At 40.5% G+C, this 24863-nt stretch overlaps 1 protein-coding gene across 1 annotated transcript in view; it reads right to left on the reverse strand.

Annotated features, from left to right (window-relative positions):
• Positions 1 to 5830: 5830 nt before the first annotated feature.
• The window catches only part of mpped1 (metallophosphoesterase domain containing 1), a 49174-nt gene continuing 30141 nt past the window's right edge, over positions 5831 to 24863 (reverse strand). The window contains exons 4-6 of the mRNA XM_026327128.1: positions 11607 to 11722; positions 7396 to 7509; positions 5831 to 5965 (exon numbers count right to left, since the gene is read on the reverse strand). Coding sequence (XP_026182913.1) covers positions 5847 to 5965; positions 7396 to 7509; positions 11607 to 11722 — 349 coding nt within the window. The 3' untranslated portion in view covers positions 5831 to 5846. The remainder of the gene's footprint in view (positions 5966 to 7395; positions 7510 to 11606; positions 11723 to 24863) is intronic.

Below are 24863 nucleotides of genomic sequence, written 5' to 3' on the forward strand. Positions count from 1 at the left end.
GGGTGGGCATGTTCTAAAAGAACCCCCACTGAGCAACTAAGCCAAGCCCCAAGCTTCAATTGAGCGTGTGGGTGAGGGCCTAATCTGGCAACCCACGAGCTGCAACCTTCCAAACCAACTTTTTAATCACAAAGACCTGCATTGTCTCGACCGAACCCACCATCTGTGTAAAATTACAGAGACCCCCTGCATCTTATCTAATTTAATGGTGTGTCTGTACATGAGTTTACAGACAAAATCCTTTATCTGCTCACAGAACAAAAAACACTTTGTTCACAGCCTCAGCTTGTGAAGAAGTGAAATATTACCAATAATGTGGGGGCTGTCACCTCTATTCCTTGTTTTTCTTTCTTCTTCTTTGCATCTTCTCTTGTGATGCTCTGTGTTCCTGCATTGTCTGGCCAGGCCAGATAAGCCTAGGTGTTCTGAGGACAGATTGTTTGGATGTCATGCTGAGGACCTCTGATGGGATTTGCTTGTCCTGGACCTCCATTAGACACAGCTTCCTGTCTGACCTGCACAGGAAGTATGCAGGACCTCAGGAATATGAGGCCTGTTCCAGCTTCATCCAGCTCAACTCCATCCCAGCCACGTCAATCACTGAAAGACAAACTGCAAACTGGAGCTTTATGAAAAATTGATGCAGCCATTTGAGCTCTGCTTGGGCCTTGTCTATCAAAATGTCTGAAGGAGAACGATGGAGAGTGACTGGAAATCCATGATGCTCAAGTGTGCAAGCTTGCAAATCCACACACACACACACACACACACACACACACACACACACACACACACACACACACACACACACACACACACTCAACAGCCAATCAGTAATTTTAATTGTTCAATTAAGCTGAAGGTTGAAACAAGACCAAGCTGACGTTTTGGCCCAGGAGAACAGCAACTGACACTCCTGTTTTATTGTCCCTGCCATTTATCCTCTGTACAATTTAATGAAGACAATGCTTCCTGAGCTAATCGATATAAACAATTAGCAATCTGGTAGGATTGACATCTCCTAAATGCCCACCTAATACACTAGACATGGACAAATGTGCACACATACTCCATGGTCCAACTATTGCTGCTGTTGCTCTCCAGGTTCTGTGCCATTTTGGCATGAATTTGTCAGGAGTTCTTCCACCTCAGCTAATAGCTTGATGCAACCACCAAAGATCTGTGACAGCAACCATAGGCAATTTACCATCTTGGAAAATTCAGCACCTCGGACACTCTGATACACTACTGCAAAAGTTGGAAGCAGTTTTTTGAGCTGGAAAGTGAGCGTGTGGAGGTGGGGCTGGTAAATAGGTTTGAAATATGTTTTCAGGGCCTTTAAAGAGAAATTTTGCCAGGTTCTTAAAATCTCCATTTTTGCTGCTCTTAAGTTTAACTTCTTGCCTGGCTGCAGAAAGGTATTCCAGTGTGTATAAAGAGAGGTCCATTAACCAGAATTATTATCAGTTGACATGGAAGCTAGTAGTAATAGCTTAAAGTCTGCTTCTTAACATATACTTTTAATAACTTTAAAAATAATACTTTGATTTTAAATAAAGTGATCCTAAACTAACTTTGTATTTATGTGGGGGAACAGGGGCCAACATCTGATTTTTCCAGATCCATCAGGGGGAATCAACTGAAAAACATGAAAAAATAAGATTAACAAGGAGGGACTGACAAATGATTTGAGGGCTTCTGACTGCCACCCAACTATCTGACACTAATTTGTGTTCCAAAGCCAATCACATAAAGTGCCTTCTTAATGATAACAAGAAGCACTGGTCATGTCTTTTGTTTAAACAGAACGTGTGAAATCAGATGGATGAAGGAGATTGAGGTCATCGAGGAGACGTCTGTCATTCATTCACAGGAAATGCTGTGGCAGCAAGACACTACACTGTAGCACTGAGAGAGGAGAGAGATGTAGGGCTGGGAATCATTATCTGAGGAGGAGCAGGACAAGCAGATGGAAATGGAAAAGGGATAAAGAGAACTGAGAAAAGGAACTGAGGATTGTGGTTGGAGAGGCAGAGAGAGAAAAAAAGGAAGGGAGGGAGTTGGAGGAAGACTATATGAAAGCTAGTTGTATTATTGGCAAAGTAAAAAGCTTTCCGCGAATAAATTACCTGGTCTCCCCCAGGATTACTAATGTAATTATTTGAATGAGGGTTCTCATTAGAATGTGCAGAGGTGTGGAAGACCTGTGGAACAAAACGGAAAACGGCAAGGACTTTTAGCTACTGGAAATTAACTCGCTGCTCAGGGCTCTATAATTGATACGAGACACAGATACCTTTGATTGGACCAAAAGCGAAGAAGCTGGATGAAAAAAGTTTCCTCACCACCTCTATTTTTTTAGTACAAGAAATAACTCTGAGACAGAAAAAAAGAGCACAGTGAGGATGGAAATAAGGAAACATGATCTGCTGGCCACAGATAAGGTTTTATTCAATCAGTGAATAATCTCTCAGAACCAAAGAATTCCCATGGTTTTAGGAGGAAAAGTACTTTACATTTTTAAAGTTGTCTCCAGGAGCAGCACAGTGCAGCTGTTAGGTCTTCAGTTTCTTCATTTACTTTATTAAAAAAAAACAGCGATGGCAAAATACAACACCATATGAACTCTTTCATTCCAAAATGTTATACATCCATAAAAAACAATGAACTTCATAACCACCCCGTATGGTTGAAATATTTAAGATCCAGCAAGTAAGTTGCGACCACCACAATCTGCTTTAAAGTTTTAGCTGTCAGTCATTCTGCCCGTGTAGGCGTTTTTTTTTTTTTTTTTTTCAAAGGGTGGATATCTCACTTTGGAACAAAACTCTTCATATGCAGATTGTCTGAGTAGCAGAAGTCATTAACTCCTTTAGGCATGCCTTATGAAATAAATCAAAAAATAGTGCCAGACTTCTTTTTTTTTTTTTTAAATTCTTGGAAGAAAAAAAAAAAAACAGGAAATACATAACACAGCTACTGAAGCAGAAGACCATCAAAGTGAGAGACATCTAAATGAAGAGTGGAACCAGAGAGTGGGACCAAACAGAGAGTTTCTGCTCTCTTTTGGTTTTAATAATTCCCTTTATTCCTTCACTGGACAGTTTTTCTTGTTTGACACTAATTAAGCCTGTGTTTTAAACGCTAAGTCGAAAAACAATCTCTTATTATTTGTATCAAGTACACTGACAGACTCACGCACACTATGTTGTCCTTGTAAGGATGTTTCACTGGCCACACTGAAACTATTACTTCTAACCTGATCTAAAATCTCCATTTGTCATTTGTGGCCGATAAACCTACCACTGTTTTTGGACAGTTTTTGTATTCACCACATTACAAACTAGGGGTTGTCAATTAAAATGCTGTAAATATAAACTGAGACTTGTTTACTCGTGTGACAACAAGAAAGTGGTATTTCTAGAACCACTGCAAATAACAATAATAATAATAATAATGATAATAATGATGATGATGATCATGATGGTGAGACGTCACTGATGCTGTGCCCATTAGTATTAAAAGATTTATTCTCACAACAGGAGTAAACTAACCAGTCATTTGGATAAGTTGTAAGATTGGTCAAATGTCATTATTAGGGCTGCAACTAGCAACTACTTTCATCATTGATGATTATTCTGCTTATTTAACTGTTTTCTATAAAATGCTAAATCAACAAAGTTTGTTCCTATCTAGTACAATTTCCAGCACAGCCCAAAGTGACATCTTTAAACAGCTCCTTTTATCCAAGCAGTAGTCCAAAATACAAAGCTGTTCCTGAAGTTTAGCAATGCTGCTTTGAAAGTGACTGAAATGATCATGTGATTACCAAAACAGCAGCTGAATAATTTTCTATGAATGAACTAATACAATTGTTGCAACTCCCATCAACCCCTCAGTGTGCACTGGAGGCTTTAAACGGACTGAATCGACTTTGTGACAGGGTGCTTTTAATATGATGGAGATTTGAGTCAGATCAGCTGCCAGACCAGTTTGACCACTTCTGATGCTACCACACTGGACTGCACAAAACAAAGAAAATGCCTTTGGGGTGTCCATGTTCAGTTTAAACTTGTCCTATATGCTTCAGTGGTTTTTATGGGTGACAAAAGGATTTTTTCCACTTCTGATACAAATTAAAACATGTGTTGTCATTTTAGTCAGTCTGGTTACTGTATTTCCTTGTGTTTTGTCCATGCTGCAGTGCTTTGGGCTTAATTTCAGGTCCTAAATATTTTTAATATTCATGATGGGAATAGCGTAATTCATACAGACACTTAGACAACAACACACATGGTCTAACGAGTGCACCTCCCATCATTATCCACAGACAGGGGGGTTCTTAGTGAAGGTTTCTTTTGCCCATTTGGAAACATTAAGACGTCAGCCGACACAATGAACACTGATGTGCTGAAGAAGCTTAAGCTGCAGCTCTGGGGAATGTTCGTACATAGTGTCGGAGAGCAGGCAGATCAAAGTGTCACATGGTCTTGTTATGTTAAGCACATTCAGAGTCTTACTGGCAGCAGCCTTATTCAGAAAACAGAGCAAAGAAAGAAAATGAAAAGCTCTTTTTTATATGTATAAAGACAAACTGCTTAGGAACAAGAGCGTTAATCAGCAAATGGGGCCAAGTGGCTTCACAGAAAAGAAAATACCATAATAAGCATTTACATTACTAAGAAAGAGACCAAATGAAAAGTAACAACCACAAATATTTAACACGTTTTTGGAAAAGCAGAGCAACGACTTTGAAATAATTTTTTACACTGACAGAACATTTACATAGACCAGGTACAGTACATTTAGTTACAGCTCTGCTCCTTTTGAAAAAGGATAAAAAGTCCCATCACTCCTGTGAACAACACAAGGGCGCATGCTCTGAAACAACCATCACACTTAAGTTAAGCATGTAGCACCTTTGTGTTGTGTGTTTCTCCTGCTGTCCTATCCACATCTAGAAAGCCAGAGCCTCCCAGCGGCAACGAAAAAGCTGAGCATCAAGGATGGAGTGGGAGGGAAAAAAAATGAGAAAGAGAAGGAAAGGTGAAAGAGGAGTGACATGGAAGGAGGAGTGCTGCGAGTGGTTTCTCCATGCCCTCTCCTCGGCCCATTAAGAGGCTTACTGAGGGTAATGAGGCCCAGGGGAGCAGTGTCAACATGTTTGACACCCTGACATTCACACAGCTCATGGCAGAGACCTCTCACCGCCCTCACACACTCACTTTGATCTCACACACACACACACACACACACACACACACACACAGGCAGGGAAAATACACACTCCAGCATGCTCAGGGCCAGAGGAGGGTAGAGAAACAGAAGGAAGATAAGGAGGCTGAAGAAATGAGGGAAAAGATGGGAAATGAATGTTTAAATGTAGGGAAGGAAAAAAATATTTTGCGTAAATCCCTCTGGCATATATTCCATTACGGAGCCCATGCTGGACTAAAACTCTTCTTTGGACAAAGGTTTGGGTTGTTTCACTGCAAGTCCAAATGTTACCAGTTAATTTCAAGTGGAAAAAAGGCCAACAGGAATGGAGGGGAGTCTCTTATGTCTCTGAGAGCCACAGCAGATTGTCAGTGCAGTAAAAGAGAACGCAGAGAAATGTCCATTTGTCTGCATGTAAAAGCGTCTCTTCGCTCATCCATTTGCCTGCTTATAGACCCAGTTACTGATGAAGAAATGATGCCACATAAAATAATAGCATGAGGGAGTGTCCAATCCACAACTGCCCTGTATTTACAGAATTCAGTCCGGTTTGCCTGCTGACCTCACCTGCCTCTCCTGCCTCCTTTCTCCTGATTGGTGGTAGGGGTCTTGGGCTGAGCTTCCTCTAGTCATGTGGTCCTGGGGTTTGGAAGGTCAAAGACGATGGGCGGGTTCATGGGCAGGAAGTTGACGGTGCAGGCGGAAGCGTTGATGAATGTTGTGGTGCCGTCAGTCATCATGCCATATCCTGGGGAGCCGGGGGGGATAAGAAGAGTTTAACATGCACACACACAAGAAAATTTACTAAAGAAGTCACGTTTACTGGGCATTAAATACAAGACTCATAATCAGCGTCTTTACTGTGTAATTCTCCTACATGCAGCTGTGAAAAGAATGCCTACTGTTTTTGATTTCATGAAAGGAAAAAACACGTCGTAATTTTTTCCCTGTCATGATCAGATTGTATTTTGAGACTAGCTTTAATATCAGGGGGGTATAATGTCGACCTGAAGTGCCACAGTATGCCCTCAGCATGGGCAGTGGAGGAAAAAGTTGAGAGAATCAGACTTGTGCAAATATATGCATAAAAGTGTGACACTAACACAAGTTAAAACAATTCTCTGTTTCAAATGCACTTTGGATCAACATGTCTTCCAAATGACAAATGTAAAAGTGCCACCATTTTGTCAAGCAGAAGTTAACTACTATCTATCAAAAAGCACTACAGTTTAACTCTGCACTATTTTTTAAGTGTAGGTGTCACTTTCACCATTTCTTGGAACAGAACTGTCCATGTCTGTGCTGGTCCTTGGAATACATGAATACAAACCACACTGATGATCATTTCTGTATTTCTTTTCCTTTTTTTCCTTTACATCAATGAAGAGAGTTGCTTTCAGCCTATTTCTACTGTTATAATATCTGATCTAGTTTCTAATCTGGATCTCTCATATGGGGGACTGCTGAATCGAGGCTCAGCTCTGACCTGAAAACACTGAAATAAAAAAGAAATCCTCAGTCCAGGGAGACAGGCTCTCTGCCCTCGCTGGCCTGAATGAAATGCTGATAGGGATGTGGCAACTCAGCCTTACTCAAATACACATTTTAATCAACTTCTTTTCAAAAACATGTTCCTGTGTTATGATAACGACACATGGCCAAGGTTGAATTTTCTCTGAATTTCCTCTGCCTAATGTTAAAAAGACTCCAGTTTCCACTTATTGCACTAATATAAAAGGAAGAGAATGTTTAGGTGTGAAGAAGTAAGAAATACTGATGTAGAGGCAGATGAAAATGTGCAAAGCAGCAGATACTGCTATGGTATGCTACATGCTAAATTATACCCCATTAAATGAACATAAGGTCATTAAAATTTATGCCTGCCTGAAAAAAATAGGTAAAATTTTCTCTGTAAATAAAAACTAGAAATTTGTGTATATCTACACTACAACACAGAGCAAAAACCTGTGGTAAAAAACCATAAGCCAAACCTGAGTCAGCACTTAGACTGAAAACTGAAGAATCTGATATAAACTGTATAAGCTGTAACTTCAACTCGGTGCTTTGGATTCAGAAAGTCTGAAACATGTATGGAACAGGACGTGAAGTTAATCTGCCCAAGCCTGGCAGAATTTGCTCAAACTGAGATTATAACTCACAACCATAGATTGTGATTACCTTCATGAATGTGTCCAAACACGTGTAATTTGGGCTGCACTCTCCTCTGGACGGTGTTGAGCAGCTCCATGCATCCTACACGCTGCATCTTCTTTGGGACCCAGTCCAGGAAACCTGAACACAGTGACATGGATATCAAACACACCTCAGACCAAACAACAGAAGGTACAGTAGGGTAAGGGCATACTTTCAAATTTTCCTCCATTGGTATGCAATCAATTGAGGCTGCTGCAGGTTGAGGGGAGAGGCAGTGAAAAAGCACATTAGCGCAATCAAATTTCATGTTTCAGTGACCAGGTACTGCAGGTCATTGAAATATTGTATTGCACTGCCAGAAATGTGCTCTATGGTGACAAAAATTCATTCCACAATTCAATTTTACCACTCAAACTAAAATAAAACTGTCTATGTTAACACCAATTAAATTGTAGCACATTGTTATGCAGGTTTTGTTTCTTCTGTGTTTGTTAAATCTATTTTTTTAATTTCTGCCAGCCAATTGTGTGTGACTGCTTTATGAAAACAAAACAATTACAAGCTTAAGCCTTATTTTGCAGCAATGTTAATCATGTTTGGATTTTTTTTTAGTGCTGGATCTAGTGGGAGATGGTGTACTGTTTAATAGTCTTGTGTTGACTTTCTGTTTTTCCATAGCTAAATGTGTCTTTATAAAGGTTATAAATTTAATCTCCCTTCAAAAAGTGATACATCACATTTTACAATCAAGTCCTTCATTTCCGACTCCTTCTCTAATTGCAATCTGCATGTCGCAGTACAAAAAAAAAAAAAGACTCTTAGAAAGCAGTCATAGTAAATAAAGATCAATCACAGCCACACACAGATGCAGACTTCATAGTGTGCGTGTGTGACAAAGATGAAGTATTGAGTGTATATGATTTAGTGGCTGCTGCATGAGGCGGGATGCAGCTGATGCTGAGTCAATAAAAGCATCAAGTCAGCGAAGAAAGGAGCTCATGCCTCCATCTTCCCTGCCTTCTGTCGCCCAGCCCAGATAGGAAGAAGAGGGTAAACACAGAGGAAATGAGAAAAAGAACAAATAATTGACAAGGGAAAGAAAGTGATTCAAGAATAAAAAATTGGAAAACCCATGGAGCGTTTGGCTGACAGAGATCATTATTTTGATTAACTGTGTTGTCTATAAAATCCTACAAAATAGAGACAGAAAAAAATAAAATCACCATTACTACATTCCAGCCCCATGTTCCATCCATCCATTATCTATACCCACTTATTCCTAACCAGGGTCACAGGGATCTGCTGGAGCCTATCCCAGCTCTCTTTGGGTGAAAGGCAGGGGTCCACCCTGGACAGGTCACGTCCACAAGTCCATCACAGGGCCACATAGAGACAAACAACCTCACACACTCACACTCACTCCTATGGGCAATTTAGAGTCACCAATCAACCTGACATACATGTTTTTGGACTGTGGGAGGAAACCAGAGTACCTGGAGAAAACCCACACAAGCACAGGGAGAACATGCAGACTCCACACAGAAAGGCCCCTGATGGGTTTCAAACCAGGAACCTTCTTGCTGTGAGGCAATCGTGCTAACCACTAAGCCCCAAGTTGACACATCTTCAAATTATTTTGTCCATTGAGTCCAATATAAATTTCCATATAGAGACAATAAATGATCTGAACGTGTGAGGACTCAGTTGATGTCCTCAGCTAACAACAGGGCCAAGAGAATTAGGACAGCTCATCCTCTGTGCTCAGTGAATATCTTGATAGAAAAATAGATCTTCATATTTCTTTTGTCTATGTGAATATTTTGGTACTAGAGTGGTACTAGAGAAGATGTTCAGTGGTTCAGCTAAAACTTGGAAGACCATGAGCATCCACAGCGAATCTTGAGGGGAAGTTCCATTTCTGCCACTCATTGAGTGCAAATTTCAGGTCTTAAGTGTCCAGCCCTGCCTTAGACACCAAATTTTAAATTTGAATAGATTACTCCCAACCCAATATTTAACATTTGAAACAGTAAAATCAATTAAAAGACTAAGGGACACCCTGAGGCCCAGCCCAAAACTATAGAAAAACTTGTGTCATATAACTGTGGACCTGTAAACACTGTCACACCTACAGTTATTTGGGAAGTAGAAAGAGAAAATGCTGTCTAGAAATGACTTTAAGATTCTTTCTATATTTTGATTTTGTAATTACCAAACAGAGTACTAAAAATCACAAAGAGGCAGAGCTAATGGGCCTTCTCGTGCACAGACATAAAGACATCCATGCTCTTGGCTGGCATTGAATCAGTCATGCTGCTAAAGCAATGCAGTCTGACTTCTGAGTCCTCTAAATGTATCTGCAAACCTTTAGTACTGGTTTAGGTAACAAAGCCCTAAAACATTTAAGTGTATTTTTTACAAGCCTTGGGCCAGTGGAAGAGAAGTGAGAAGTTATGAGGGCTTTTTGTATCTCAGGGTATTTTACTCTAATGTGCCACTTGTTTCAAAGCAGCTGCTGCTTTGGGCACTGAGCCTGTTTTCCTCTTTTTGTCTCACTTTCTCTCTTGCTCTCTCTCTGCTGTTAACTTCCTCCTCACAGCCAGATAAAGGGGCCATATTTTTCCTCTCTAGCTGCCGATCTGCCGCTTTATCGCGCCTCCTAAAAGACAGGCGCTTTTGCCGCAGTGCGAAACAACATCTTGCGCGCACTCCCTTTTCCTTCACCTTGTCATCTATCGCTCATTTCTCCTTTTAATGAAAAAATATTTTGAAGGACGATGCTGTTGCTTTGTACCTGGAACTTTAAATTAAAAAAAATTCTACAGTTTTATCCTCCATTTACTTTTTCCTTTCTCCTCTTTTTCCCTCTCGTGGCATCCCATCCAGTCTTGCTCTGAATCTTTGTGTGTGTGTCTCATGCATTAGTAGCCTGCTGTAGCTGCTCCATATGCTGGTGCCTTACAAGCAGATAGCTGGAGACACTTGGCTAAGCTGAATGGAAAATAAATGGCCGTGTTCGCAGCCGAGACGTAGACACAGAAATCAATCACACACACTCGTCTGAACACCACAGCTGCAGTGGGAGATGAGGTGTGAAAATGTGTATGAGAGAGTGAGAGTCGGCAAGAGTGAGAACTGTGTGTGTGCGTGTGTGTGTGAGAGTCCCTCTGTCTGCTTATATGTGTGTGCGAAAGAGAAGAGCGTACAGGATGTCAGTCAGTGTGTGCACCAGTATCTGTGTTTGTTCATAGTCTTGTGTTACTGGTTTGTAACAAGGATGGAAACGAGTTTGCAGAAGCTGAGAGGGGATCACTAAGAATAATAATAATCCCCTCTAAAGGTAAAGTGTGTGAGTCAGTGCTTTGATTCCCTTCACCTTTTATTCATCCATCCAATGCCACAATGACTCATTATCTGATGAAACTGATGACTTTGGCTGAATGCAGACACCGCTTTGCAGAAAGCAAATTCTGATTCTCTCCAGAGCTCTGTTGTAATTTTTTTTCAAAATCATTTTAGGTCAGCTATAGTAGTAGTTTGGATTCAGGATTAGCATTTAGTATTTAGAACAAGGAACGTAAAAAATAAAGTGTTCCCAGAAAGAATTTGAAACCTGACATTTCAATGAGTAAGATAAATATTTATCTTCTCCATATTTTCAAAGGAGTCTTTTAGTTTTAGTTTCTTTAATCTTGCTACAAATGTTCAAAGTTGAAGACAAGCAAATTCAGTAAAGGAAAAACTAGAAACCCTTACCCTAGTCTATCCACTGTAAAAAAAAAAAAAAAAAAAATACTGTGTATACCTACATTTAAGTGTGTGTGTGTGTGTGTGTGTGTGTGTGTGTGTATTTTTTGTATAGCTATCTCTAAGGACCCATTTGAGTATTGTACCCAGGGAGCGAGGATTCAGACTTCAGGTTAAAATTAAGTATATGTTAGGGGTAAAAAAAAACTGCATTTTATTGTATATACCTGCACATCTGAATGCAATCCAACACAACAGCACTACCATATAATCTGTCTTTATGAAGACCATATCATTTCAGTTCTTCCTGAAATTATTGGAAATGTATAACTGGTACCTATAATTATACATTTGTTATTTAGGTCATACTCATCATAATCAGGGGTGTCTATATTTTTTACCTCACCATTTACTGTATATACATGAGGGGGTCATACTATATACACCTATCATGCGTGTTTGTGTGTGCGATGTAATGTGCCTCTTACCCAGTGGGGGGCAGTGTGTGACCAGGATGTCTGTGTTGTCAGGGATCTGGTTCCACTTGTCCAGCAGAGCCTGACCCCGTGGCAGGTTGAAGCCCCAGCCATAGTACCAAGGCTGCCTGAGGACACACACACACACACACACACACACACACACACACACACGCACACACACCACAGACACACACACACACACACACACAATGAGACTGGCGCTGAGGCATAGAAAGTTCACATTCCACTGAACTGTGTAACAGTGTGCAGGTTACACACTGCAACATTTATAACACAGTGCAATGTAAAGTAATCCCAGCTGTCAGTGCAGAAGACCTATTAAACAACAATAAAATCAGTGCACAGCTTGAATCTCAAACCAAATAAACTTGACTCAGCAGGTGTACGTCAGTGAAATCCAAAACGCAAGCGTAATAATTTTGACAATATAGAAGATTCTTGTGTGAACATTACTGAGAGTATATCATGTCATACACACTACAGAGAAAGTCACAGCAAAATGGATGAAGGCAGTGCAATGTGATGGGTGCATGTATAGGCTATGGACTAACACATACAAAACATTGGTGAAGTTTATAATGCTAGGCACTGGGATTTTTGATTTTCTGGTTGTAACCCCCAGTAGTTGCTGCTTGAAGTGGTTTGTGATTTAAAATCTGCAGGAAGATCGAAAGCAAAGATCATCAATCCAGCACCTCACTCCTCTTTTCGCAGCCCACAACCTTCTGCTTCCTCCTATTTAGTGTCTAAGCATGTGGTTTGAACTTTAGAACGAGAAGCCACCCAAAGGACTTATGATGAGCAGTCATCTAACCCAGGGATAACCCACCCCTACATTAAACATCCCCTTGATCACACTCAGCCCTGGAACACTCCACTAGTACAAGACGGAGGGAAACGATAAAAGAAGAGAAGAAGAATACAAAGAGGAAGAGGAGAGCTTTGATGGCTGGGGCTCGTGTCCCTTTACTTTGATAGCGGACGCCTCGTCCGTGAGTTGAGTGACGGAGAAGAAATTAACATGTCACTTACAATCTGTACTCCGATCCATCTTCCTCTCCAGCACACACGTGTCTGAGTATAACCGCAGCCGCCGACATCCGCTGCCATGCAACCATCTTTCTTTAAATTGCTGAGTGCAGTCACTTGAAACGCCAACTTTATCGCTGTGGCCGCTGCCCAAAGTGTCTGTGCTCAGTGAAACATCAGATGAGGATTTTTAGAATAATTTCCGGCCTGTGTGCGTGTGACATGCAGCGGGACGTCGGAGACAGATGGGGAGAGAGAATGGCAAGCTTAAAGATATGAAGAAATACACACACACACACACACACACACACACACACACACATACACTCTCTCTCTCTCTCTCTCTCTAATTAGGAAAAAGCTAAAAATGGTGACCCTGAGGTCACTGGCGCAAGGAGAGGTAGTCAAGTGCATGTGGCAATGCATCATGGGAAATCACGTTCTATTTCAACTGAGCTGCACATGATTAAAATCCTTAAATCACTTCCTGAACATCAGAAACTAAACATTTCTGATGAATGATGTGATGCTGCCCATGAACAGGATTTCAATAATTTACAGATTGAATATTAAAACATTTAGACTGGCTTCAGCATATTAATAAGGTCTGTGGAATGTAATATTCATGTCCATGGACGTCTCAATTAAAATGGAATGAGCTCAGCAGTGCAATTGATGCTCCCGGTTTGCAGTGTGAGCAGAGGGATGAAGAGAGAGCAAAGGACAGATGGTAAGGTGCCTTCCCTCGATAATGACCAACCGTTCTCCTAACAAAGAGGCAAGATACGCAAAGAGAAAGATTGAGCAAATAATGCGCTTGGATGAATGGAGGGATACAGGAGTTCAAACAACTTTAATGCCTGTACTGTTGCATTTTCCAAAGCACATCAGTGTTTATAATGATGTTTGCATGGGAACGAAAACCATTATTATCCATATGATAGACATTCCAGCATATCTGGCACAAGTAAGAGTCATCTGGTTTCTGAAACCAGGTGAGATGTTTTCATGCACAGACACACACTTTATATGTAGGTCCAAATAGGAGCCATATGTCTTCTTAATCTACGACAGAAAACTGTAATTGAAAAACATAATTGTATCTTAAACATGAAAACTAAAAGCTGCAAAACTGTGACTGAAAAATAAAATTGTAAAACAAAAATTTGAGACTGGAAGCTAAACTACCAATCTAAGACCCATATAAAAAATTATGGGAAAAAAAATAGTGTATGAGAGTTTACAGATACAGTTTAAATGGTATTTAATTCATTTTCAACTACAAAATGTTTTCAGTTAGAGAGTTTATCTTTTCAGTTTCAAACTTCTGGCCCTCTTCTGGCACAGGGGGTGGGATTAACAGAGCATCAGAAGTGATATATCACAGGTTGCTGCCCATAGTCATGTTGCTGTCAGAGCTACAGGAACTTGAAAATCTGTGATTTGGAATTTTCTGGATATATAAGATTTATAACTAAAACCATTTTTGTAGTTTAACATGAATTCAAATTATATTTGACTTGAAAAATCTGTTAATACATATATTTTTGTAAGATTGCTTTATTTTCTGGATTCAAGATCAATTTAGTTTTCAGTTTCATATTTCCTTTTACAGATTTATTTTTTCAGTTACACTTTCATAGTTCTTAAATTTTCCTCTCAGATACAATATTGTTTTTCAGTTACCACTTTCTTTTACAAATTAATAAGACCTATGGCCCCAACTGGGCTCCAAAGATATCCTAGCACTCATAACACTAATTTGGGAAAACTTTCACTCCATTTGACATGATTGACTAATCCAAACTAATGCTATACTTGTGACCCATGCACAAGCAAGCCTTAAGTTGTCCAAGGGATTATATGAAAATGATCATGTGATAATGTGAAATAATTAAGAATCTGTCCACTGTCAGAGATTAGCTGTGACAAGTTTCAGCTTCTGAATACTGATTTTGACTGCCTGGATGGTTAAAAAGGTCAAAATCAAAGACAGGTACTGTCTTTTAATGCACACACAGGGCAGTATGTCATAGACCAATATAGTTTAGTTACAAACTTCAGAAAAAAAACTTTCTTCGATTAGAAAGTTTTGAAAAAGATTTTTCAAATGGCTGTAAATATGGAAATAAAAAGTTTGTCTTAGAGTATCCCTAAAACACTGATGATCCAGTCTATAATTTTCTCACCTGAAGATTACAGTGTCCTTTGAAAACAACTGAGCTTAATTAATTTTGTGCTATCAATTATTCTGAGAGAGAACGGTTGTCTTTCACATGGTTTCTCTCTTCAACGAGCCTCCATGACGGCCACCATGCCAGGAAAGCGTCTCTTCGCTGACTGTAGGCGTCTCCATCACAGTTACTAAAAAGAGAAGGATTGACCGTAGCTTCTCTCTGTGACAGAATCAGTCCTGTGTTTGCTGAGCAAACCCAAGACTAACTGGATCTAATTTCACAGATAATATCCCTGCTCTAGAATTATTTTTTTTTTTTTTATCAGGTAAGGGATTACAGCGGTACAAGTGATTTGTGTTAACTGGTGGGAAGAGAAAAGGGGGAAGCGTGGAGCATATTACAGATTTTGTTAATGTGCCAAATTACCAAAAATGAATTTCTACAGCAATGATCTGGTATTTGTTATGGGTTTTTAAAAAGTACTAAACAGATGTTTGTTAGGCACATCTTCAGCCTGCACACTGGGGAAAACACATCCCCGTAGACACATGCCTGAGAATTAGACACACAGACACAATGGATCCCCTACTTCCTTAATCTGAACCATCACAACTAAATAAACCATAACCCGTAAACCTAACCCTAACCTAAACCTCCTAAAGCAGCCCGTTTAATGTACATAAAAGGATTGTACAAAAAGACATCATCACCACAATGGACCTAAAACGTGACAACCACAAAAAGAAAGCAATGTGTATATACAGAGTACACATGGACAGTGTTAATGCTTTATCTCTCTTCAGAACAAGTGGAAAATTTGAACTTTCATTGCATTTAAGGTTTAACACCAAGCAGGCAATGCACAGCTCTTTGCTTTTTAGTGTCTGTGTGTGAGTGTGTGTGTGCTCACTAAGTCCATGAATCATTGAATGCCTCTGCCGGGGGGCTGCAAAACTCCAATGCCTGCCTCTCTCCTTCTTTTTTCCATCCTTCTCTCCCCTCTTCATCACATCTCTCCTGGTCCACCCCTTCCCGCCATTCTGCATCTCTTACTGACATATTTCTCCATCTCTCCCTCCCTGTCGCTCCCCCTCACTGTCCTTGTTAGCAGGGGAAACAACCTGCTGCCAGGAGAGCAGCCTGCTCATTCAGAGGCTGCCTCCTGTGTTTGAGAAGGAATTTTTAAAAACCATAACAACAGTGAAGATATTCTGAGGTCCAGTAAGGAAGAGAGGAGGAGGCAGAGTTAGGCAGAAGTAGCATCGGAATCCAACTTTTAATACTTTTTAATAATCTGATTTCTGCCACTTGGCAGCAGTGAACTAGCTGTAAACAGGGCAAAATACTAGCAAATACAAACTACACATCCAGCAGACACAAATCAGCATTATAATTTGACAATTTTATTATGGGTAGATGAATGTATTCACTATTTTAGCTCCTGTTTGGTTTCAGAAACCTCTGGTTCTTCAGCTTCTACATGCTCCACTACATTCACGAGCCAGTCTCCAACTGAAGATTCAGCTTTTCACTGAATCAGCTGCTGTGGCAGCAAATAATTTTAAGGACAGTGGGGAGCTATTAAAAGGTGGAGGTTGCATAAACCAAAATAATGAACTAAAAAAACACTAAAACGCTCTACAGCTGAAGGAAACTGCAGAGTTGGATCTCTGAGGATTCTGTGGCATTAGTCTTTAGGTGCCCTCTTCATCTAAAAGTACAGATTAGTGCAGATTTATCTTATAATTTTGCGTATTTTAGTCTATTCTGTATATTTATGTTAAGAGTAAACTACAGCTATGGATTTTCTTTATATTTTATAAAATTAAATACAATCAAAAGATTTTAGATTTAAACAATGAAGCACCAAACGCATTAATCTGCCACTGAAAATAGCTCAACAAATTTCCCCATTTGTTTCATAAGAAAAACTACACTGATCAGCTGTTTTAAAGTGTTTTAATTTAATTTATGTTGAACTGCTGAAACATTTTTTAAAATGTAAATATACTTTGCTGTTTTAAGGTGCTTGATCAGTGGTTTCGGGACAAGGGAGTGCAGAGTGAGATGGACTAGCATGTTAGTTTTTTAAGTTTTCATGGGTTTGCTGACAAGAAAATATTTCAAATAACAACACTTCTTTAAAACCTGATGGTTTTGCAGAATAAATGCATAATACATATTTCTCAGACCAAAGTAAGAGAGTATACAGCAATGCTGAAACTCAGGCATGGATTGACAACAATATCCAGATGTAGGAGAGAGGAAAATGTGGAACATATCTAGGCATGCACACATCACAAAAAGGAAATACTATGATTGTTGAAAGAGGGGAGGCAAGGTGAAGAAGTGCTGTGGTTTTTGGCTAAGAAAGGAAAGGAAATAAAGAGGATTACTGTAACAAGGCCAATCTTAATGCCGGCAGGCCGTGTGCTAATCACTACATGCCCTGACACAGTAAAAACAGCCAACCATGATCACCTTTGCTAGATTTAATTAAGTACTCGTGACTTAACAACCCTAATAACAGCCAGGGAGGCAGGAGGGGGGAGTTGAGCGCAATGGGACACACACACACACACACACACACACACACACACACAAACATTTGCAAAAGGATGCTCCTTCTGATTGTCATGCAGCAGGCCTGCTTGAATGCATTCAAGCAATTTTTTTACTCTCCTGTTTCCAAACTCTCCCTGAAATCTATCTCTTTACATCAGACAACCTCTGTCATGTCCCCCCATTATGCAACTCCACTGGGAGAATGTTTCAATTAAAAGTGCTCAGATGGGAGGCTGCTGTTCCCCTGTGACTACCCCTGCTCTGGCAGAGGTCGACTGTGAAGTCTCTGTTGAAGTGTCTGGCAGGTGTGACCACCCGCTGGTCCGCCACAGAAACATGCTCAGGCTCAGTTGTTCACTCCTGCTCTGCTTCTGTGTGAAATATGGCACATGGGTCGATAACGTATGATTGAGTCACGTTCACTGGCTTATGTACCAACTGTGGGGCGATCAGATGGTGTGTAACATCCTTTTGCATTTACGCACTTGTGCAGAGCAGCGCCTATAACCTGACACTTCTCAGTTTCCTTCACCAAACTCTGTAAGTTTGAGCATTTTGGTATTTGACTAAGATTATTTATATATGGACCTGGGCTTTGGTGCCATTTCTTTATTTTTTAGTACCAAATCAGATATATTGTCAGTGCAGAAAAAAAAAACGGTGTTGACATTACATATTTAGAAGTGAGACACTGGTAATTACGGTAAAGCCACTATGAAAGAACGCATCAAATGACCAGCTTTAGCACTTCTTAAAACCAGGGTTAATAAGAAAACATTTGTATACAGAGATTACAATAGTCAAGGTCAATGACTGACCTAATATGTTAAAATGTGGACTATATAGTTAGAAGTTTGAACTGACCAGGCCTGTGTGGCTGCTTCACATCTGTGCTGCAGCCCACATGTTTAATGATGACACTGTGGATACAAAAGGTGTGGAATAAGAGACAAAAGCTCTGGTTCTACTGCATCAGTTTTGGATCCTTTTTAATATACAATGCATCATGACACTGACTGTTAGAAAAATGCTAAATCAGAGGCCTATTATTGAACAAAACCTTTGGTGACCTGAATGAAAGTGTCAGGACGTCAACAAGGCGAGGATCTAATTGCAGGCAGAACACAGGGAGACCAAGGCACAGCAGTCCAGTGAAGGTGAATTTATTACTTGAACCAGTGAGTGAGAACGGACTATGGAAACATTCCAGTGAAAACAGCAAACACTAACCTGAAGATGGGGAACATAACAAAAAGTTCTAACAATGGTACCCAAAGAATGGCACAATCCAGGAAATGCCATACTAGATACAGCAAAATCCATGGGATAATAGGATGATGATGACAAAACATCAACTCAGGACAAAATGATTGGGGTTTATATAGTGACAACATAAACAACAAGGCCCAGGTGAAGACAGTCAGACTTATTACCAAGTAAAACTAACAGAACTCAGTGACAGACCATAGACAGGAAACAATTGAAAATAAGTCTAACACAGAAAAGTGAGTACAGGTAATGCTGGTCACAAGTCCAACATGCTGGATGCGCATCCACCTGCCTACCCTTCACACCCTTAAAGGGCTTCTTCCAGTATTTGCACAAACTGTTGGCATATAAATCCTGAGCAATGGAACACTCCAATCCTCAGCCGAATGAAGAATGAAATGAAATGAATGACTAGGTGGACATGTCCCAGCCCACAACAGTTTAAACTGCTTAAGAGAAAAAGAGCTGTGTATCTAAGTAAACACTGCTGCAGAAAAGGTAATCCCACTTGAAACTCCTATTATACATTTCATTATCTTTTTTGACCAGTCTGCCGCATTCAACAACTTTAAAACTCCAACAAAGTAATTACAGCTACAAGGCTGCTGTATTGATCCGAACACAAAGTAATTATAAAGCCCTACCACTACTATTTCCAGTTAGAAAATGTTGTTCCAACTTTCTCTCTTTGGAGAGAAAAACTTGCAGCAATTGTTGTACTAAAAACAGCTTGTCAGACCAAGCAGCTTGATGCCTTAATCAGGCTTGTCATGAAAATATTACAGAGAACATTTAAATGAGAAAAAGCAAAATGATATTAGATGACCAATCATAATGGACAAGGCTGACATCATATGGTGCATAAACAAGTGATTTGAAGGAGCAGCACTCAATCTTGTATATATGACAACAGAAAGGATGATTCGAAGTGAAATCAAGGAATCAAAAAACAAGTTGACAAATCATTGAAACACAGGACCAAATTAAAACCCTCCTTATCTCAGCTGGAGACTCAGAACAACAGTGGTTTCATAGAAGCTCCCGCGGCCTTGCTTTCCTCCCGCCATCATCTTCTCTCCCACACATGGGATTAGCAGCGCTTGTTACAGCAGATTTGATAGTTATAACTCAATAGACACAGCGTTGTGCGTGGACAGAAATGGATGCATGCATAGAGGCAGAATGTGAACTTGCTCTCTGACAACCACGCGGCCCATGGTGTTACATGGCAAGCATGTGAGAGCCTGACTTGGGCAGCCCACTCATCACAGCAGGGCACCAAGCCAGGGAAACACAGACAGAGAACAAGTTGTTTTCTATGTTGCAAAGAGATGGTTCTTTGGTTTAATTATTTATTGTGACTGCAGATGCATACTATTTGACTCCCTGTTCGCTTTTTCAGACTTTGATGTTTAATCTTGTGTTCGCACACATGCGAGTCGTCCTTCCATAGTGGGCTGATCCTCACAGCAGGAAAGCAGACAAGATGAGAGGAACAGACAGTGACTGAGAGGAGGAGGAGAGAGAAAGAGGACAGAGGATACAAAAAGCAAACTTCAAATTTGAACAAATAACACAATAGAGAGAGAATAAGTGGCACAGTTCTCGGTGGAGGTATGGTATGCTGAGGGAGATGAAGAATGAGGAGGAGGGGGAGGAATAGGTGAGTGAAGCTGTGGAAAAGGGAGGGATGGAGTGAAGAAGACAGTGCTGGGAGGCAGAATATATCTGACTCTGACAATAAGGAAGATTAGAGATGTGGCAGAAACCAGCCTGCAGCACCCTCCTCACTGTCACTGTGTGTGTCTATGCAAACTCCATCTGCTTCTGAAAGTGATGTGATATGATTTAAAGCTTCAGAAGAGCTCCAACGCTGACCTTTATATGACAATAAATTGTTCAAAGTTTATCATAACTTAGGTCTCGTTTTTTTTCCACAGTTAAACCATCATTCCAACTGTACTTCTGTATTAATCCATGATGCCAAAATTGGGTAGTGTGGAGGTGCACATGACCAACAGAAATACTAGGAAGTGAAAATAAAGGTGGACCTTTTGAGTTGGCAAACTAACCATGATAAATTGCTGCACTGCACTGCAGAAAATTTTAAAACAGACAAGTTCCATATTGGTTCCTTTACTGCTGCTGTATCACAACTCAAAGTGTTTGCTGAGAAAGCCTGTGATTTCAAATAATTTGGCCACAATAAAGAAACGTGTTCTGACGCTGTTGAGATTTAGGTGAGCATAATGCATTCATATACCAGAGGAAGAAAAAGTTGCACTCTTGATTTCCTGTTCAAAGGGCTGTATGCATTTTGTGTGTAAAAATGTATCATCTGAACATCAGAAACTAGTGGTAAACACATCTATGCTCTTGTTAATGTTGTGGATCCATTTATAGCAAATGCAGTAACTCTGTTATAGCGACGTTATTATGACCAACATGAATGACTATAAGAAAGCACCTTAGTGAACTGAGGGGTACTGCTCCTTTAATCTGGCCTTCCTGTGGCCTTTTCTCTACCTGTGTGGTGGTGACTGTGTCTTCACCCTCACACCTCTCTGCAGAGAGGCAGATTGGAGACATGTTGGCCCTCAGCATGACCTGTGTAACTAACAGCAGATCCCAGGACACACACACAGATGAACATGCACATACACATTTATACACAAATAATTAGAGTATTAGGCATAATCTTACCTTAAGTACCTCTTTGTGTATGACTGGGTGTGTGTCTTTCTGTGGTTATGTGGATAAATACCATTATTGTTAGGAAACCTTGAAGTCTGTGTAATGTGTAATTGCAGGGGAGTAGTCAGTGCAGCAGGGTTCTCAGCAGAAAGCGGAGGAAGGATTAGAAAACTGTCAGAGCTCTGATCCACACACAGTGTTAGACAAGACACAGTCCTCTCTCAGTGATACACTAGCAACACAAACACACACTCAGCAGCAAGCCCAGTTGGGTTCGGTTTTCTTGTGTGTGTCCAAGCATCCTGTGAATCCTGGACAAGGACACTGTGGCATCACAGAGCCCATCTGTGGGACACAGAGTGGGGACATCTGTCCATTTGACACACACATACATACATACACACATTTTCTGTCTTCCATACACAGAGAGAGCAAGCAAGCTTCATCAAAGAAACAGTGAGAGGACACCAAGATACGCTACACAGGAGTATTTCCCTGCTTTCTGTGTGTGTGTGTGTGTGTGTGTGTGTGAGAGAGAGAGAGAGAGAGAGAGAGAGAGAGGTCTGGTGTACATGCTGGTTACTAGCCTGTCTGCTCACAGCTGTCCTCATTCACAGCTTTCACACTCATCACCACCACTACACACACTCCATTTGCACACATACAGTATGCATGTGTGTGTTATAGTACAGGAATTATATACAAAGCAGACAGACACTGTACTTGCCAGCACAGTGTGGCTGTGACACAGTGTATTGAGGCTGTTAGGGTACTTTAAAACACTTAGCACCCAATTGCAGCGCTTTCCATCAAAACTCATTCTACTTCTTGGAGTCACTTCTCAGCCACATCTGAACACACATACATGATTCACATATTTTCTGATACAGAGGAACATATATTTCCTAAGGATATCATCAAATATAATGTTTATCATGAATAAAGGTCCTTAATACACTTAGAACTCCAGAACGGGTCTTTAGGTTTTGTTCAGTATCATAGCAACCATGGGTACACTTAACTTGCTAATAGCTCATTCAGAAAAGAAATTAACTATACAACACCATGCAAACACTATACACCATACATCATGTTCACATCTGACAGTTGTCTCACTTCTGTTGGTGAAAAAACAGTGCAGATTCCATTCCCCAAGTGAGCACTGCCATCCATCCATCCATCCATCCATCCATCCATCCATCCATCCATCCATCCATCCATCCATCCATCCATCCATCCATAAGTCTAGAAAATCAGCTTGTTTGCTGAAACACCAAAGTATTACATATTGTGTCTTGCCTCAATTACACACACACACACACACACACACACACACAAATGGCAGGTCTCAGTCTCCTTGATGGTTCCCATTTTTGATAAAAGATGGTGTGCCACCATCGAGGGATGGATGGGGGGAGGGGGTTGTTTGAAAAAGAAAGAGGAAGAGGCTTTAGGATTGAGGGAAGATGGATTGGCAAGCAGAAAGACGCAGAGCCAGCAGTGAAAGAAGAGGAGGGGGTTGACTGAAATGAAAATCATTACGACACAAACAAAGACATGAGGAGTGAAAGCGAGACAGACGGAGAGAGGGGAAAGCGGGATATGGCCGGAGAAGCAGAGGGAAGGAATCACAGATTTGGGATCAGTGACAGATGAATCACTGATTCCCCTGTTCCTTCTCTACTCTGCTTTTCTGACACTCCTGCCCTCCTTCGCTCCGTCTCTCTCTCTCACATGCTTGCTGTCTAATGAAATCGGATGTCAATGCTGATCCCAGGCCTGTGGAAAAAGATGGTTTCATATCAATGCCATCAGTTCAGTAGACATGCTCCAACAGGGAGTGTGAGCCAGCTATTGGTTGATTTTGTATTGAAATGTAGACAGAGATGAAGTCAGGGGTAAAATCTTACTTGAGTACTAGGTACAAGGTACATCATACACACAGTGAACAAAATATTCAAAAAACAACATGCAACTGCAGCAGCAGAGATTTTACACACATTTTGTCATTACTTAGGTGATGTATTTCTTTATATTATCTCTGGAAACTGTGTCCTTCACTAAAAATTATATGAAGTTCCACAGATTTGAGCCTGACTTCACAATGTTCATTTTATACTGATGGGTTTGTTAGACATAAAGAGTCATATGTAATTGCTTTTAAAAAAATATATCTGATTTGGTTCATCCTGATGTTTTCAGTGCCTCAGAATGATTGCAAACTGTTGGCTAGCTGCCTTGGAATAATGGTTAAATGCTCCCAAGTCATAATAATGGGTGATTTTACTGTCCCCATTTAGCTGACAATGTGTGAATGCAGCATAAACACTACTGCTGGTGCAAACTGGCATGGCTTTTGCATTCATCACCACATCACAGTTGCAATTTTGCACAGTTCTCTGAATGAAATGACAGAATGCATTTGGTCTGCACTTTAGAATGGCACATGGAGCATTTCTGATCCCCAATTAGCAGAACAGCCTCATTTGTTAAGACCATTACAAGTTACTGATGAAAATGATTAAGAATCATGGTAATGGTTGAAAGTGATGAAAAATGAAAAGTGGTCCCCCATGCTACACCCATCTACCCTGAACCGACTTTGTCGTTCTTACCCAGTTTCCTAACTCCAGAAGTCAAGAAAAAAACCTCAGATATCACCAGTTTTCTTCTTATTCAGTTTAAGACTGCAACAGTATGAAAACAAACCTCCACCTGAATGTGTGGAGGACGTGAGGCCATGTTTGGACTCAGAGTAGTACAACGATTTACCTCGGAATGTCTTGTAACCAAACACTTTCCTTCATCTTTTAATATGCACAGTTCATCTTTTCTATATGGATTGAGTTAAAAATAATTAGTCAAACGTTCATGGATTCTGAAGGCCTCTGGGAGATGTATACTATAAAAACATTTCATCATAATATGTGGCTACATTCAGAGCAAAGCTAAACCTTTTTCCTTTTTATTTTAAAACAAAACAGAGATAGGAATTTCAATAATGCTTACAAAGCTGAATACTTGAAACCAGTATCAAGCATCAGGTTGAATTGATCTACACACACTGATGAAGCCAACATCCTGAAAAATGTGTCTGAGTCATAAATCTTTGCTTTTGTCACTGATTCCCTCCTTCCACATTCTCCAGCCCTTCTCCTGCATCTACTAAGTGGATGAAGCACTGCCCCAGCACCATTTCCATTTCACAGCACAATGCAAAGCCACAAACAAAACTGCATGAATCACGATAAACAATAGCAGGGACATGACAAACGCCACATGGAAATGCATGTTCCACCTGACTCGCAGCCATCCCTTGCCACTGACAAGAGTTACTGTCAGGAAGCAAGACAGTAATAAGCTCGGCCATAGAAAAACGCTTTGCAGTGCTCCCCAGAGCAGAACAGTCTCACACACACACACACACACACACATACACACACACACACACACACGCACACACACACACACACACACACACACACACGTACACACACACACACACACACAG

This window comes from Mastacembelus armatus, chromosome 23, assembly GCF_900324485.2.
Source record: "Mastacembelus armatus chromosome 23, fMasArm1.2, whole genome shotgun sequence".
NCBI lineage: Eukaryota > Metazoa > Chordata > Actinopteri > Synbranchiformes > Mastacembelidae > Mastacembelus > Mastacembelus armatus.